At 36.4% G+C, this 13,218-nt stretch overlaps 1 protein-coding gene across 3 annotated transcripts in view; it reads right to left on the bottom strand.

Moving 5' to 3' along the window:
• Nucleotides 1-13,218, bottom strand: part of tiam2a (TIAM Rac1 associated GEF 2a) — a 78,057-nt gene that overhangs the window by 7,061 nt on the left and 57,778 nt on the right. For all 3 annotated transcript variants that reach the window (XM_016539300.1, XM_016539301.1, XM_016539299.1), the window contains one exon: nt 1,664-1,849. In XM_016539300.1, coding sequence (XP_016394786.1) covers nt 1,664-1,849 — 186 coding nt within the window. The remainder of the gene's footprint in view (nt 1-1,663; nt 1,850-13,218) is intronic.

Raw genomic sequence — 13,218 nt, 5'->3', positions numbered from 1 at the left:
TTTCTACAAGACAAAAATAATAATACAAAATACAGTTTCATTAATAGCTTAAATGGGGCAGTACTACATAAAAAAATGAATGAACGCTCTTGTTTTTTGTATATATATATATATATATATATATATAAAAACTACTTTGTTAGTTTAGTATCTCACTCAAACATTGATTTATTATTGTGCACAGTGACTGACATTCTTTAGACATAATTTTAATCCAGCAGTGTAAAGATGCTTTCGCTTGCAAAATCATACTGAAGTTTCTCGCCAGAACTGGACCAATTATGGATCTTCCTCATATAGTACTTAGGAAAAATGAAACAAGGTCACTTGGTACAATTTACATGTAAAAGGTGGATTTGCACCCCTACTCTCTCCTTCAAGTATTAAGTGGCGTTATTGTAAAATTTTTGTAATGACTCCAAACCCTACCTAAAACACAGTGAAGCACAGTATTTAAATTTTTTTAAACTGAAACACTGAGAACAAAAATAATTTGGCTTTCCTCAGTTAAATGTAATGTTACGTGACATTGTTTACAGGCTGTTTTATTGAAGTCTTTCCATGTTACAAACACTGATTGAGTGATTATATCAGACATGATACATTCAGAAAGTTGTATGGTTTCCTTCTGATGTTCATTCATGTTTATTTCACACTTTAGCAATAAAAAGGAAGCGATGATTAGATCACGTGCTGTTTGAACACACATGAGCAGCATAGACTAAAAGATCCCTGTTCATCAAAATGAAGATCAATTAAAGCTGAGAAATCTATATTGTCGGTCCAGCTAATACTCACACAGCTGGCATGTTTACCTGTTGTAGCTTAACCTTGTGGGCACGAAATAATAAGCACTGACAGAGTCTAAATGCACCATCAGAGAAGGTCTGAAATGTCACTTTAACTGTTTCGGTTTCAATGATTTTGCATCACCAAAACAGTTTCAGCCAAAACTGAAAATTCATTCAAATTCAAAGCCGCTCCCAAACCTGCACTATGTGCTGTGGCCATGTTACGGCATCGCTAGGCTGTCGGTGCATCAACCTGAATATTCTCATTAAGCTGATTTATAGCAGTCTGCCATTGCCGATGCAGCATATCACAGACAAATGGCTCCGTCACAGGACTCTGGGATGGCACTGTTCCCCCTCCCACAAATCACAGAGCGCTGGAATAATCAGACACCTCCCTGACACCTATTAACCACGAGGAGCACATTACCATTACAGCAGAGTTTGAATGCCATCTAAAGGTTCACCATGAACATCAGCAGGGTAAAACTGGCACCACATAAGCGCTCGCTTATATGCAAGCCTCAGGATTATTCAGAAAACAGATGAGAGGGGAGGCGTTTCTATTCAGCAGCTAGAGGAGTTAATTAATAGGCGGTCCTTCGGGACTCAATGAAGACTCTTCCAGCTATCCATCAAATGCGTTCTGCGAAAACAGCCATTTTCACCTCATAGGTCTTTCATTAAACTGAGGTTTAGAACTGAACTGATGTGACTTCCATATTAGCACAGAGCCGAATAAATAGGTGAAACAGTTCAGTTTGAATGAAGTCAGAGTATCATACAGATGACTGCATGGGTCTGTACTCGTGTGAGAGCTCATTTCTTTCTGTTGAACTATGTTAATAGGGGATTACAGAGTCAGTTCTCACCTTTACATAGGATTTCTCTGTGTCCACTAATTCCTGGATGACCTTGCGTAGTCTCTCTGTGGCAGACATATGACGTGGACAGGGCCTGAGTGTGGGAGCCTCTGGCCCCGTTTGCTCCTGGCCCTCCATCAGACCTCCAGAGCCTTCCTGGAAGGACTGGTACAGCGAACACACTGTATCCACACTCTGCAGGAGACACATTTAAAATAATTGCATTAAATACCAATGTCAAGTAATCAATCAAATGTTTAGAAAAATAATAGAGAATGTACATAGAAAAAAAAAAGTACAGGATTTACTACTTTATATTTACTATTTTTCATTAACAATTTTCACTCAGAAATTGATAGTAAATTTCACAAATAATTACAAAGGAACAGCAAGTAACACACTGAATTAATCAAGACATTAGAAAGACCAAAACAGGATTTTCTTGTAAAACATGACATAAAACGGATTATATAAAGTACACATTTTGCACTTTTAGAAATTCTTCTAAAGGTCTGTTTGCACCAGTATTGCTGTCAGTCACATGCTACTGTAATAGTGCAAAGTAAAAATCATATAAATGAAATATTAATAAATATACATAAACACAATAAAATTAAAATATTTCCATTGTTCCATTTGTTTTGCATATCACTTACAGTGAGTTTTTATGTGTCCCTGTTTATTTTTAATAAAATATCAGTAAACTTGCATGTCAGTAAACATGCAAAAAAACAACATACATACACACATATATATATATATATATATATATATATATATATATATGTATGTAGATGTATATATAGTGCATCTACACTAAAAATAAAAAGTCCTTTATTCCTCGTTAGTGCACTTTAGGAAAACACGTATTTGAAAGCTTTTTCTGGGTGTTGTGGAGAAACAGCTTGGAACATAAGCACAGATGATTCATTGTGACAGAAATGGTCCATATATGATGTATGCAAGTATTACATATTACACATTATGCTGGATCTACACACTACAGACATAGCTGCATCACATCATCTTAAACATTGCGATCGGTTTCCAAATAATAAGACACTGACGACTTGAAGGGTTTCATCTTGTGTCCAGCTCTGTCAGCATTTACAGTAGTAAGGTTCTCAGCCAAATTCTTATTAAGGTAGTACATCAATACAAACAGCGATATTGCTTACAGTGTAAGTCTCAAAATAAAGGCTGCAGCATCTCGGTTTCAGCTCTCAGAGAGCTGTGAACAAGTGAAACAGCTGACAGGGACAGATCTGTGACCACAGGAGACAAAAACAACACCAAAGCCCTTTTCTGGCTTTAAACCAGCCAGACAGACTCCATATTGAACAGAGCACATGCACCCTGCTGCTGCAAAAATATATAAACTCAGCACTTCGCCCTTTTCCTTACATGTATGTTAACTTGCGTTCTATTGATCAAAGACCTTAAAACCACCAATCAATATACAGAGACAGAGAACACATTACAATGCAAAGAGTGTTTGTGTGAAATGAGTCGGTGACTCCGCCAGAAGAGCAGCAAGAGAAAATGGGATCTCACGAGGAACAAGCAGATTGCTTCTGCAGTTCGGTTTACTAATTACAGCACGGCCACTCTAGAGACCATGTGCTTCAGTAGCTTCAAAGTCAGTTTAGTGTGTCAGGAGAGAGAGAGAGCAAGAGGAATAGGTAAGCTCAGCCACAATCTTCTGACAGAAAGCTTAGCTATATTAGGACCACCCAAAGCAAACACTGGGGCTCCCAGGACATCTTCTCACACATTAGTTAAACAGAGATTAAGGAGCCTCAAAAACACTGCAGTGAAAAATAAACATTATGCCTCAGCATGTAGGTTGCATTAAATATGCAGTGTGGACACGTGCACTGACATTAAGTGTAATTAGCACGGACTGTATGCGCACAAGCATAGACGGCTGCTTTCAAACGCTCCTGTATTTGTGTGACAGCGCTCTATGAACAGTGTCAAATGTGTTTGTTGTGTGTGTGAACACAATGGCCAATCAGACGCATGGAGCGCGGACTGTCTCAGTATACTTTGGGCTTAAGCGACTTTTCAGACAACTAGTGACAAATTTAGCAACTACTTTTATTTAGAAAGGATCCTTTAAATTTATCAAAAGTGATGATAAAGACATTTATAATGTTACAAAATATTTCTATTTCAGATAAATGTTGCTTTGAAATCACAGGAATAAATTACATTTTAAAATATATTCAAATAGAAAGTTATTTTAAATAATAAAAATATTTCAAAATTTTACTGTTTTTGCTGTAGTTTGGATCAAATAAATGCAGGCTTGGTGAGCAGAAGAGACTTCTTTAAAAAAAACAAAAAATATTACGGTTCAAAAACTTTTGACTGGCAGTGTATATGTATTTAAAATATAATATATTTAATACACCAACTTAATATTAAAATTATGAAAGAGTTGTTTGAATCAATGATTCAAGGACTCACTCATAAACCTACTGGATGAATCAGCGGTTTTTTAATGATTCTCTTGAATAAATGATTCATTCAATTATACATTTTTAAGTCACTTTTCGCCACCCAGTGGCGAAACAATGCAATCGACACAAACGTTATGTGGCAGTTACTTTCAAACGCGGATTTGCTCTATTTTGGTCCCGCTACCATAGACATCTTTATATCTGTCTGAATTATAAACTTTCATCCCAGTATTTCTGGGATAATATGAATGACTGTATAACAATGCAATCGACACAAACGTTATGTGGCAGTTACTTTCAAACGCGGATTTGCTCTATTTTGGTCCCGCTACCATAGACATCAATGTTTATATCTGAATTATAAACTTTCATCCCAGTATTTCTGTGATAATATGAATGACTGTACGACAGAAATAATACTGTGTAGTTGAAAAGATTGTTTGTGAAGCTGTTTCTTAACCAAACATGGTAACTGCACTCTGTGTGTCAGCGGCAGTGCGAACGCAGATTTGAATGATCCGGTAAGATTTTGTCAAAGGTTTAATAGACACGGGAGAATCGTTGTCATTTAGAAGTGAGATTGTGTGGTTGTCTTAATCGAGATCGCGATCTTTTAACGATTAATCGTGCAGCTCTAGTGAACAGTGTCAAATGTGTTTTTGCAGCATGGAGCATTGGAGCCAATCACAGACATGTTTGTTGTGCGTGTGAACACAATGGCCAATCAGACGCATGGAGCGAGGACTGTCTTAGTATACTTTGGGCTTAAGCGACTTTTCAGACAACTAGTGACAAATTGAGCAACTTTTTGAACCATAGCTACTCTCCAAGAGTCAAGGTTTTGCTTTCCTGGTACAGTCACACCGCTCTACGTCTGCTCTGCTCAGTGAGATTGGCCATAAGCTATCAAATAAAACATTTTGCCCCAAAATGGTATCTGCTGGGTTAAGCTGTGCCAGTGGCTCAACTAAGCTTTACCACTAAACGCAAGACAAAATACTGAACTATTTCACTACATTCAAATATATTGAAGACTAATTATTTTCCTGTCTTTGGAATGAGATCAAGAATTAGTACTAGGCCAGTCACGATAACAACTTTTTGTTGTGCGATATATTGTCCCAGAAATAATTACGATAAGCGATATTATTGTCATTTTAAAGACCATTTTATGCCACTGAATATATAATCATAATGTAACAGCATAATAATGCAAGAAGGCCTACACACTTCCAAATGACAACAAACATTTAATTTTTAAGAATATTTAGATCATGGAAATTAAGTATCAAAACATTAGATACCTTAAAAAACCTGAATAAATAGTAAATAAACATTTTCTAACAAACAGTGCAAAATCACAAGTAGAAAAAAGAAAAATGCACAAATAACTTGTATGGAGATTTTTCCATCTACAGATTTTTCCCTGACCTTCTTTTCTCTGTAAATTAAGGGTGCACACTATTGCTGAAAAACTCGTATGCACAAAGGCACAGATCCCTAAACAAGACCATATCTGCAGATGAAACTTTTTTGTAGAAGCATTTTTTAAATTTTAACTAGCATGACTACACCACGTTATGTACGAGAAGCTGCAAAAGACACAGGCGCAAGTGGAATGTAAAAAACACGGTGACATTAATTTATAAGTAAATATAATTGGCATGTCATGTACATATATTGCGCGATAAGTCGATATATTGATTATTGCGACAGGTCTAATTAGTACATCTGAAATGTAAATGTGGGAATCACTGAACCAAAGTGTTATTTTATGCACTTTGTTCTAATTTCAGTTGATGGAAGACACTGATTTTTTACTGAAATTTGTGTCATCATTCAATCATCCTAACGTATGAGTTTCTTCAGTGGAACACACAAGATAATGTTTTGAAAGTCAGTGGGGTCTAATGAATTCAAATGAACACTGGAGACCACTGACTTTCGTTATATGGATGAAAAAAAGTCATTTAAGACACTGATATAGTAAATAAGACATTTTTCAAAATATATTCATTTGTTTTCCACAGAAGAAAGAAATGCAAACCGGTTTGGAACAACATGAAGGCCTATAAATTGTGACAGAATAAAGAAAAAAAGGAAAACGTTACATGACTCTCTCCAACACTCTAAAGTGTTATAGTCTCAAACATCCTAGACTTCAGGAAAAAAAAAATAAAAAAATCCAAACACATAGATAAGAGGCAGGAGACATCATGTGGACATTAATCGAGCACCTTGTGGTAGAGTCAGTGGGAAACCCCAGCCTGGCACAGACAGATAACAGTAATTGTGGCTAGTGCATGTGTCATTTGTTTTGCTGCAGTCACCAGGAGGTTAAGAGGAGCGCTGCAGGTTGTGAAGACTCCATACAGGTTCCTGTTAACCTCACGAAAGCACCTGAAAATGATGGCTTTTCTCACTACACACATACATTTACACTGAGTGTGAAATGGCTGTATAAATTCATGCCAAGTCACTGTGAGAATCGAAACAGTAAATAGGCCAATACAGTATGACAGAACGGTACTGCATAAAATGTTTCTGTTGCATGCTGAGCCAAATTCTGTTTGCATGACCCAAATTCTAATTAACAATGATAAAGGAACCATGTGGAGGTGAAAAAGACAGTAACACAAGAAATTAGAGTTGAAAGCTTCAGTTCTCGATTTCTTACTCTCAAGTCCCTAGATGACAGCTCCTTCAATGCTGTGATAGCAGCTGTCAAAATGCTTCAGTCTGACAATCTATCCTCCTTGACAGAAAATGTTCACAGCTCACTGTTTGCAGAGGAGCGAAACTGCTTGGCAGCACAAGTTTGAGATCCGAATGACACATTGGACCCACTTAGACCTTATTAACATCTGTTATAGGTTATCTGAATGTGATAGACAACACTAAATATAGCTGTAAGTGGGGTCCACTGCATCTTGAAAATGCATTACTATCCACTCATTAAACAGTTTGAAAGCAAAAAAGAAAGAAAGATAAATGCACTACATGATGAATCATAATAATACACAATTTACTTGCTAAATAAACAATAATTCATACAATTAACCCTTAATAAAATAACCCTGTTAATAATTAATCAGGATCAGTATTTTTTCTTGTTGATCCTCTCAAATGTCAGTATCAGAACTTAAAAATTGATCTGCTCCAAATGAAATGCAATCAAGTGGTCACTAGAGACACCCATGAGATGCTTTGTCTCCAATCCATCCTCTTGTTCTGACCCATAAATACACTCACCATGAAAAGCAGTCTATAAAGTATCCTCCAGGCAGCTATGGAATGGAACTTGGTCCTTCTGGCCAGAGAACAGCCCTTCCTTCTAATCTTGCCCACCCTGAAAGTTCGCATGTTTGTTGAGTTAGTCTTCAGCTCTGGGTTTGTCTCACTCACACTCTTGCTCCACTTTAACTCATGACATGTCTCCCTCTTCCAAGTCAACAATCAAGCATTTCCAAAATCCTCGGTGTTAGGCCCATTACAGTATCTTTTTACAGCTTAGGGCTTTCTGACAGGATCTAAAAATCCATCACTAGCAGGTTTTGTGGACATAGACGCTACACTGAAACTGCTGCTGCCCACTAAAATCTGCATATCAATTGCTGGCTCGCATGACCCCGCTGCAGTTTCCAGAGAGCATAACGAAGTGCTCAGACAGTTTGCAAACACTACCAACAGCCTAGCCTTTCAATAACATCAACACAATTGAAATGTTTCTGGATGGCCTGTGAACACTAAGGCTGACATTACCACACATACTGAAAAGAGAATTATTTTCTGAATCAGAACTACACCGTCACAGAGAAGGAAAAAGACAATGATTTTATTTTATTTTTTAAAAATAGATCTGCTTCGTCTCAAAATAGTCTGAAATTTTTCCATAATCATCCAGCCTGAACTCTCCTCAGTTCTTTGCTCTGGGCTACCACACAGCTCTCAGGCAAAGATCCTATTCTTAGAAGTATTATTGTGAAAACATATTTAAGTAAACAGCATTACATCTGATGTCTGGTTCTGCGCAGTAGACAAAATAAACCAGTCTGCTGCCCATGGTTAGTAATCAGAGATGCCTCTCAGAGCGTTGTTTATTTCAAATACAGATCTTGTAACACTAAACCTTGCTAGGATCTGAACAACACATTAAACATGCACCAAACAAACACTTGCCAGTCAGACCTTTAGATCATAGGGTTTTTTGTTTGTTTGTAAACAAACTTTGTATAAATAAATTGCTTGCAATTGTTTATATTATTCCCAGTGTTGGGTGTAACACGTTACTGTAATTAAATTACTTGTCCACTGAAAAAGTAAAGTAAGGGATCACTGTTAATTTTTAGGTATTTAATTACAGTTACTTATAAAGTACTTGCGTTACATACTGTAAATAACTTCAACAGTTCTAAAATCAATATTGAATTTGAAATCTAAATTTACAGTCTAAAGATAAAATTGAATGCAGCGTCTTTAACCCTCTGCATGCCGGCGCGTTCACTTTCAGTTTTTCCTGATTCCCAGAGAAACCTTAAATACCCAGATAAGACTAATATCAATCAAATCTAAAAAGGGCCTACTTTTATTTGTGTACACTGACAATAACAACAAAACATTTTGCTTTTGTAAAATAAACAAAACAAACAGGGTGCGCTTTCTGCCGTCTATGTCTCCGTGAGCAACTTTCTACGCATCACAAACTCAGCGAATACTTGACAGAGAGACATGAGAAATATGTCTATAGAAAGCTTGAAGTGTCTACTTTTAAATGAACGAATTCAAATCGAAAACGTATATTATCTGATTATGTAATCCATATGAAACTAAAGCGAGGTACAGTCTTTCCCATAGGCTATCTGAAGCTTGAAGTGTCTACTTTTAAATGAACGAATTCAAATCGAAAACCGATATTCTCTGATTATGTAATCCGTATGAAACTAAAGCTAGGTACAGTCTTTCCCGTATATGAGCTCATTATATGCAGTCAGCTGCACGCAAACGCCCTCACCTAGATACAAAAAAATAGATTAAAAAAAAATCAAGATTCATCTAATTTTCATGGTTTTTGAAAGAAGACCTGCTTTGAGGAATAAGTCCGAATTTACCTCAGAAGAACAGCGCGATCTGACGCAGCTTTATTCAGCGGAGGAGATAATTTCTGTAATTTATTCTTACCTACATTAGTTAATGTGTTATTTTTACATAAACCTGTACGGAATTTACTAGTTGGGCTTTTCCTGAACATCTTGCCAAACTGAAATGTATTGTTTAACTTTTCTTAAGCTTTTTTGTTATTCAGATATTTTGCAGAGTATTTCTATTTGTTAACCAAAGAAAGTTAAATTTTTTATAAAAATGTTTAAGTATTACAGTTGTTTTAAAGCTAAAAGGCTAAACTATTCTATGTTTGACTCAAATTGAAAGAATAAAGAGTTTAATTTCTATTGTCTATGCTTTAAGGTTTATAGGGATTTTAAGATGTAGCCTAATTAGCGATTTGAATAATTAAGTTACTTATTGAGTAACTAAATTACTTTTCAGACAGAGTAATTAGTAAAGTAATTTAAATACAATATTGATGATGTAATAGTAATTAATTACTTTTTGAAAGTAACTTACCCAACACTGATTATTCCTTATATGCACATCCTTTACTCTGATAAAGTAGAAAAGCATTGTAAACCAGATACCTTTATACACTATAAAAATTATTTTTCGAGATTATTGGAGTATGTTATACAAGAAAATACTATTTCAGTGTTTCTACTTCAGAATTTCACACTTGATTCATTGTTCTTTATAATATTTACTAGCAATTTCTGAGTGAAAATTATTCAAAAAGTAAATCAAGTTAAATAATTTTTCAGTAAATGACAAAAATGTCTTTTAATGTAACAAGTCATTTGTTCAGACATTACTAGTCATACAGTGTGTTTGTACAAGATTTTATCATTTAGTGGGTACAGGTCTTTATCTTGCAACATATCTGGTGCTTGTTAGGCAAGGCAAAGCTAGACATGACAAGTCAAGTTTATTTGTAACGCACATTACAAACGGTGGTAATTCAATTTCGCTTTCCCCGGCAACACAAAAAAGATGAATGTCTTGCTCATGTGGAAGATAAAATTTGCTCTTCTGACCTTTTACTACCAGTGCAATTGCTTTAGAATATCAAGGAATAGCAAGACAGAGTGGTCTCTACCCTGCTCTGTTTCCACAGTCAATTTTCCTGCTACTCTCTTCCCCCCTAAAAGTGCAAAGTGGGATACAGTACGAAACAATACAGCATGGTCTGATTGTTATGTAGGTATCTGTACGTAACATTTACAGGTACAAAGCATGCATTTTTGTACATTTTGACTAATGCTGAAACAATTTGGACTGAAAGGACGTATTGGTGTATTTTATGGTTCTATTGTAACAGCACGGCAAACACAATAAATATGACATATGTAATGGTTAAACGATTATAGAAATTTTATTAATTTTAAGGTTTTAAAGTGTAGTCTTCTTTAACATTATGTAATCCGAAACAAGTTGGCAGCAGAAGTCGCATAGATAAAAAAAGTTAAAAATCACATCATATTAAGTAAATGCGTAAACTGCATGTAATAAATGCGAATGAAAACATAAAGCCATTGATATCATAACTACATACAATATAATCAAAATGTCAATGCCACAAGTTCAATATCCACAAGCTTCATTTTTTTTTTGTCTGTGAAGTAGTTCATATGTTACAACTGACTTTTCAGATGCTGTCAATACATCAAAAAAGTCAGTTTCAGCATCATCGCAAATGTAAGTAAAGAACCACACTTTGCGTAAAATACACAGGAGTACTCATGAGATTGCATTGGACAATACAATTATCTTTGGAGGGGAAGTATGAATAATCTTGGCTTGGGACCAACGGTTTATGTAATTTATATTGCTTTGCATGTTCAAGGACTTTGTATTGTTTAATTTGCCCAATTTTTGTATTCACATATAGCACTTACTGACTGTTAATGTACCCTGCTTAAAAGATCCTTAAAGGCTAGTTCTGCACTAAAGCATGTTTACAGCTGCGAAACATACTATTAGACTCATTAAACCAACATCACCCAAAGCGACGTGCACAAAAAAAAAAGAGTCCATGTAACAAAAGGAAATCCTATGAATACAATCACTGGCACTTTATTAGCTGAATGAAACCATAACAAAGAACAAACAGTGGTGACTTCTCTAAGGTCACCGGAGAGGGACTGTGGGAGGCAGAAGGATTATGGGTCTTGTACGTCTGCCAAGAGAAGGATTATCCTCATTTGGCATATTCTGTGGGCAAGGTGTTAAACTAATGCTAACTCCCCTTTTCAACAAGTCACCACCAACAAACAGCGAGTAACTCTTGCAGCACTTCAATTCTGACAAACTCATTTTATTGTGTTAATTCCTGGAAACCCAGACTAACAAGATCTTGCATAGAGTGTTGCCCATGCAACATAATAAAATAAAAACGTATGGGAGGCCAAGAGGATGTAAAGTCCCTGGAGAAAGCACTGGCCATTACTCAGAGGAAAATGTCCTGTCACGCTGTAGTAGAGCTCTGACAGGCCGTGATTCATCCCTGAGGTTACAGCAATTGTGCCATGTAGCCATCTTCTTTTTAAAGCCCGATAAATAAAGACACACACATAAATCGACGTGGATAGCCAGGCAATCCAAACGGCACTTGCCGTTATATGCTCTAGTGCACATTTTAATCTATTCTTCTTCTTCATCATCCGCTTGCAAACAAGTTTTAATATTGAAACCCAATCTGTCAAAATAATGTGCCCGATTACAGCGAAAACAAGACAGTGATGTTAACTCCATGTTAATTAAGCGATGTTAATTCCTCAGATATCAACACCAATGCAATTAACAAGCCGAAATCATTTGGTAAAAACTGATTAGGAGTCAATCCCCCCCCCCGTATAAATATAAGAGCTTTTGGTACCATGAAAACCGATCCTTCTGCACCATTCTGGCAGGCCATGCAGGCAGCAATATCCTCCAGCATTCGGGACAGCTTGTTCTGAAGCAGCCGATGTAGAGTGAGAAGAGTTGAGTTAAGGAAGACATCCTTGCCTTCCTTGACACAGTCTGGCCAGAACCAGCACATGGCAAGGAAGGAACAGAGAACCTCGACCGGCGAGTGCTCACAGAGGCAGAGCTCGATGAGCGAGGTGAGGTAGATGCATGGCCTGGCATCCCGTTTGGTCTGCTCTGCCATTGGAGCTGACCCCGTCCCATGGGCAGTGCTGGTATAGTGTTAGTTGTTCCTCTTCTACGGATCCCTTCCCAATCTCTGGCTGTGTACAGGACTGTTAAATAAGCCCCGATTATTAGTCAGCTCACAGCCATATGCTGACTGACTGGCTTAGTCATTCCCATCCCCCTATGGTTCAATGGTAAACACTGAGGGTCTGGTAATTGGAAATTATGGGGTAGCTCCCAAACTGGCTTTTGAGAACACTTTGCTTGACTGTGTGTATAAGTTTTTGCAGCCAAATATATATTTTTGGAATGATCAAGACTTTCCAACTTCAAGCATGTCTTGTCAAATACTTCAGCTAATGAAGTAAACTTAAAAGCTGAGCTAGTTCACAGCTTGATATTAAAGAGCCTTTCCAGATACTACAGCCCGTTTGCTCATAAATAAGGTTAATTTCTTGATCGGTCTCTTTATGGCAGATGAAGACACAGTACCAGAATTTAGGAAACAGGCGCAATTGGGAGAATTGGGGGGAAAAAAACCTTTGTTTGAAGTGGATTGTTTCTGTCCTGGATGCCAGTAAAGAGTCCATACAAAGTTTCAGACTAAAATACACTATATAGCAACAACTACGATGTTTTAAACTAGTGCTGTCAAATGATTAATTGCGATTAACTGCATCCAAAATAAAAGTTTTTGTTTGCATAATATATGTGTGTGTTCTGTGTATATTTATGTATATATGAATACACACGCATACGGTATATATTTTGAAAATATTTACATGTATTTACACGTCTATATTTATATTCATGTAATTTATATTATAAATAAATATATTTAATATATAAAAAAAA

The sequence above is a fragment of the Sinocyclocheilus rhinocerous genome, unplaced genomic scaffold (assembly GCF_001515625.1).
Source record: "Sinocyclocheilus rhinocerous isolate Xijiao unplaced genomic scaffold, SAMN03320098_v1.1 scaffold2743, whole genome shotgun sequence".
Classification (NCBI taxonomy): Eukaryota; Metazoa; Chordata; class Actinopteri; order Cypriniformes; family Cyprinidae; genus Sinocyclocheilus; species Sinocyclocheilus rhinocerous.
Note: the sequence above shows the minus strand (reverse complement) of the source record. Positions and strands in the feature narration are given on the sequence as shown.